We start from the raw sequence: 5,195 nt of genomic DNA, 5'->3' as shown, positions 1-5,195 counted from the left end.
AATTGTGCAAGGCAGACTATCAACCACGAAGTCCCCAGGATAAAACAGCTCAGATTCACTGTATCGGAGTTCCACTGCACCGTGGAAAACCGTTCTAGAATTACACCCTCAATATGGCAGTTTAAGCCACTCTCAATATGACAATTAAAGTCACTCTCAATATGGTACTATGACCATTCATAACTACGGTATAATAACCGCTCAAAGGCATAGCAACCGCTCTAAAAACAAAAGAACTACGGCATAACAACCGCTTTAAAACCGAAGGGACTACAGCATAATAACCGCTCTAAAACCGAAGGGACTGCGGCATAATAACTGCTTTAAAACCGAAGGGACTGCGGCATAATAACCGCTCTAAAACCGAAGGGACTGCGGCATAATAACCGCTTTAAAACCGAAGGGACAGAAAGAAAGGGGATAAGTGGCTCGAAAATTAGGCGAGCAGAATATAAGAGGGAGAAAAGAGAAAGTTGGGAAAAGCATCCAACTTTGGTGTACTTTTCACAATAGCTTAAACTCATTATATAGTGATGGAAGCAAAGTCACATATGTTTTCTAAACAATGTGGGACTTTAGTATGTATAGAATTAAAACTACACAAAATATGATAGTTTTTCAAAGTGGGATTTCAAAAAATATTCTTACCAATGTGGGACTTGAATTTTAAAAAAACAAGTTTCTTTCCACTTAAATTTACAAAAAAATATTTCTTTCCAATGTGGGACTTCAACACATTTTTAAATTCACACTATAACATACATATATTCCAACAAAGAGGGACAAATTTAGACATGAAATATTTAAAAATGGTTTTAAAAAGCTTTAAGGTTTTGGGTTTAAATGATTTGAAAAATTAAGGCAAACAAGAGGATTGAAGATTGGAATGAAGGGAAGGTGTTTAAAAAAAATTGTGGTTACGAAAATAGAAGTGATATTTAAGGCTGTAGTGGAAATTATATTATTGTCCTTTATTTGTCCAAACATTACAATAGTGTCAATTTCTTAACTAATCAAATTTTAAACTAATTAATTTATTTTTAAATTAACATTCTTATTAATTAACTTCTAGACTTAATAAAATAAATAGTTTGTTACATCCTCCACCACTTAATAAAAATTTTGCTCTCAAAATTCAGAGGATTACCTATTGGAAAAGGTAAGGATACTCCTTTTGTATGTCTGTCTCTGTTTCCCATGCTTCTTCTACAGAAGATCCTTCCCAAACAACCTTCACTAGGGGAATTTATTTGCTTCTCAATGCTTTTACACTTCTATCTATAATTTGGATTGGCATTGGATCATAAGTAATGTTTGACTTGAGTTGGACAGATTCATGACTCAATATTTGATGAGGGTTAGGAATGTATTTCTTTAACTGGGAGACGTGAAAAACATTATATAGACTGGATAAATTGGGTGGCAAAGCTATTCTGTATGTAGAGGTACCTATCCTCTGCAATATTTCAAAGGGTCCAACAAAATGAGAGTTTAGCTTCTTGACCTTTAGCACTCTTCCAATGCCAACAGTGGGGGTAACTCATAAAAAAACATGATCGCCCTCCTCAAACTCCAAATGCCTTCTCCTAATATCAGCATAGCTCTTTTGCCTACTTTGGGCTATCTTTAGTTTATCCTTAATGACCTTAATCTTTTCAGTGGTCTCGTGGATAACTTCAAGACCAAAGATCCTCGTATCCCCTACTTCTGACAACATAACGGTATCCTACATTTTCTTCCATACAAAGTCTCCTAAGGTGCCATGCCAATGCTGGCATGGTAACTGTTGTTGTAGGAAAATTCTACCAAAGGCAGGTGAGTATCCCAGTTTCCTCTTTCCTAAAAAATGCAGACTCTCAACATATCCTCCAGAGTTTGAATGGTTCTTTCAGTTTGGCCATCAGTCTGGGGATGGTAGGAAGTACTAAGGTGTAGTCTAGTTCTTAAAGACTTTTGAAAGGCCTTCCAAAACGTGGAGGCAAACTTAGGGTCCCTATCTGATATGATACTAAGAGGCACCCAATGCAACTTCACTATTTCCTTAATGAACAACTTGGCTAGTTTGAGGGTGTTGTAGTTTGACTTTACTGGTAAGAAATGGGCTAACTTAGTTAATTTATCCACAATCACCCAGATGGAATCATACCCAGTGTGGGTATGTGGCAAACCCACAACAAAATCCATGGAAATTGAGTCTCATTTCCATTCAGGTGTTTTGAGAGGTTGTAGCAATCCTATTGGCCTTTGATGTTCTATTTTCACCTTTTGCCAAGTCATGCATTGACCCACAAAAGTAGCCACATCAACCTTCATATTTGGCCACCAATAATTTTTCTTAAGGTCTTGGTATATCTTGGTAAATACTTTTGTGAGCTTCCTCTAGTATCAGTCTCTTTAATTCTGAATCCTTTGGTACCCAAATTCTGCCCTGAAATAGGATTGTTCCATCTCTTGCCCTTGTAAATCTTTCTTGGTCCTTTCTAAGTTGCAACTTCACATCCATCCCTTGAGATTGCCTAATTTGGTCTCTAAAGCTACTAGTTATTTTTAGTTTATTTAAAAGAATACCCCCTTGGAGGATTGTCATATTTAGGTTCAAGTCGCTAAGGTTTTCTAGCAATGCAAGTTCTTGGATCATTAGATGAGACATATGTAGGGATTTTCTACTCAATGCATCGACCACTACATTGGCCTTGTCTGGGTGGTATTTCAGTTCAAATTCATAATCTTTCAAAAACTCCACCCACCTTCTCTACCCCATGTTAAGTTCTCTCTGGCCAAAGAGATACTTTAGGCTCTTGTGATAACTGAAAACATCAAATTGTACTCCATACAGATGATGCCTCCAGATCTTCAAGGCAAACACTATGGCAACCAATTCAAGGTCATGAGTGGGATAGTTCCCCTCATGAGGCTTTAGTTGTCTTGAAGCATAAGCCACAACTTGGTTGTTTTGCATCAATAAACAACATAAACCTTTTAGTGATGCATCACAATACACTTCAAATCTTAAGGTTAGATCTGGTATGGCCAGCACAGGGGCAGTGGTTAACTTGGTCTTAAGAGTCGGAAGACTCTTTTCACATTTTTGATCCCACACAAAGGGTTGATCCTTCCTAGTCAGTTTGGTCAAAGGTAGGGCAATTTGGGAGAATTTTCTAATGAATCTCCTATAATACCATATCAGTCTTAAGAAACTTCTAACCTCTGTCACATTCCTAGGATGTTCCCACTTCAGCAATGCCTCTACTTTGGAGGGATCCACTACCACTCCTTTCTTATTGATCACAAGGCCTATAAACTTTACTTCTTACATCCAAAACTCACATTTGTTTAATTTGGCATAAATTTTTCTATCCCTAAGTACTTGCAACACGATTTGAAGATGACTTGCATGTTCTTCTGGGGTCTTAGAGTATATTAGTATGTCATCTATAAATACTATCACAAACTTATATAAGTATGGCCTAAAAATTCTATTCATGTAATCCATGAACACAGTTGGGGCATTGGTTACACCAAAAGGCATAACCAAAAATTCATAGTGCCCATACCTAGTTCTAAAGGTAGTTTTTGGTACATCCTTTGATTTTATTATGATTTGGGTGTACCTTTATCTCAAGTCAATTTTGGAGAACACAGTAGCTCCCCCTAATTAGTCTAAAAGGTCATCAATTCTGGATAGAGGGTACTTATTCTTGATGGTCACTTTATTCAATCTTCTATAATTTATGCATAACCTCATACTACCATCCTTCTTCTTTACCAAGAGTGCATGGGCTCTCCAAGGAGACACACTTGGTCTGATGAACTGATTGGTTATCAGGTCCTCTAATTGGTTTTTCAACTCACTCAATTCTAATGACAACATCCTGTAAGGGGCAATGGAGATTGGCCTTGTTCCATGAACCAAGTCTATTGAGAACTCTATTTCTATTTCAGGAGGCAGTGATGTCACATCCTCTGGTTGAGGAATTGTTGGTCAAGGAAGGGTTTTTGGTTTCCTCTGGTTGAGGAATTCCTAGAGGAACTATGACTTTCCTACAATGGCAAATCAAAGTTACTAAATGGTTGTACATCTAGTCCATTCCTAATATGATGTCCAAACCCTTAAGGGGCAAACAGACTAGGTTTATCATAAAAACTCTATCATACAGAGTGATTGGACACCGGTGACATACTGAGGAGGTCTCTATTGAATTCTTAGATGTAGTGCTTACAACTAAGAGATAAGGCATTTCAAGTACAGGGAGACTATGTTGCAAAACAAAATCATAAGAGATGAAAGAATGGGATGCACCAGTGTCAAACATGACAATTAAAGGGATTTCATTTATGAATTCAGTGCCAGTTATTAGATTATGATTCATACCTTTCTTTGTACTAAAAGCAAAGACCCTTCCAGTCTCTGCAACACTTAAGACACTTCTTTTCTCTTGGGGAACTGGAGGTATGTACTTGTTTTCCCTTCCCTTGGGCAGTCTTTACACTCCATTGCTGGCCAAATTTTTCAAACTCTTTCTTTTGTTGCCACTTAGCCTGCCTCTCCTCTTGTACCTTCTTTAAATTATCTTCAACAATGTAGCTCTTGTGAACAAGAGTATAATAGTTAGTAAGCTGCATATGGCCTATGTTCCCTCTGATTTCATGCCTCAATCCCCATTCAAACTGGTTTATCTTTCGTTCTTATGTGGGTGCATATTGGGCATGTGGTGAAAACCTGGCGAGTTCTTCAAACTTATCAACATTCTCTGCAACAGACATGTCTCCTTGTTGCAGGTGCACAAATTCCAACTCCTTTTGTCTTTTGGAAATTTTTAGCTAATACTTGTCTAAAAAGGCCACCTCAAAGTGTTCCCAATTCATATGGGTTCCTTGGGTCTTAGGATAAGTCTTTGCACTCCTCCACCAATACTCTACCCCCACTCATTACTTGATGGGCAGCAAATGCCACTTTTTGTTCTTCGGTACAAGGCACTACTTCAAATGCATTTTTAATCTCATCCAGCCAAGCTTGGGCCTCTGAGGGATTATGGAAGCCCTAGAATGTTGTAGGCTGCAACTTAAGAAAATCATAAAACACCCTATTGGCATTTGGAGTGTCATTTCTTTGCATTTCCATTTGTTGTACCAGATTATGGGTAGTTGTTGCTTGCATTTGAATAGCTTCAATAACCCTTTCCCATGGTTCAGCA

The 5,195-nt window shown here is 37.8% G+C and overlaps 1 protein-coding gene across 1 annotated transcript; it reads right to left on the bottom strand.

The window, feature by feature from the left end:
• Positions 1-1,246: 1,246 nt before the first annotated feature.
• On the bottom strand, positions 1,247-1,717 carry LOC105851354 (uncharacterized). The gene is made up of 2 exons (XM_012712111.1): positions 1,553-1,717; positions 1,247-1,456 (listed from the first exon to the last, which is right to left on the bottom strand). Exons 1-2 carry the CDS (start codon positions 1,715-1,717, stop codon positions 1,247-1,249), a joined length of 375 nt encoding a protein of 124 aa, XP_012567565.1.
• Positions 1,718-5,195: the final 3,478 nt, after the last annotated feature.

Source organism: Cicer arietinum, chromosome 7 (genome assembly GCF_000331145.2).
Source record: "Cicer arietinum cultivar CDC Frontier isolate Library 1 chromosome 7, Cicar.CDCFrontier_v2.0, whole genome shotgun sequence".
In the NCBI taxonomy this organism is placed as follows: Eukaryota; Viridiplantae; Streptophyta; class Magnoliopsida; order Fabales; family Fabaceae; genus Cicer; species Cicer arietinum.
This window is presented reverse-complemented; position numbering and strand designations above follow the sequence as displayed.

What these genes read in the sequence shown, in the direction of transcription:
- LOC105851354 (XM_012712111.1), bottom strand. Translation starts at nt 1,717, where the DNA reads ATGTTGTCAGAAGTAGGGGATACGAGGATCTTTGGTCTTGAAGTTATC. An exon ending in AGTTTGAGGAGGGCGATCAT is followed by an intron (nt 1,457 to 1,552) that starts GTTTTTTTATGA and finishes GAAATATTGCAG; the next exon opens with AGGATAGGTACCTCTACATA.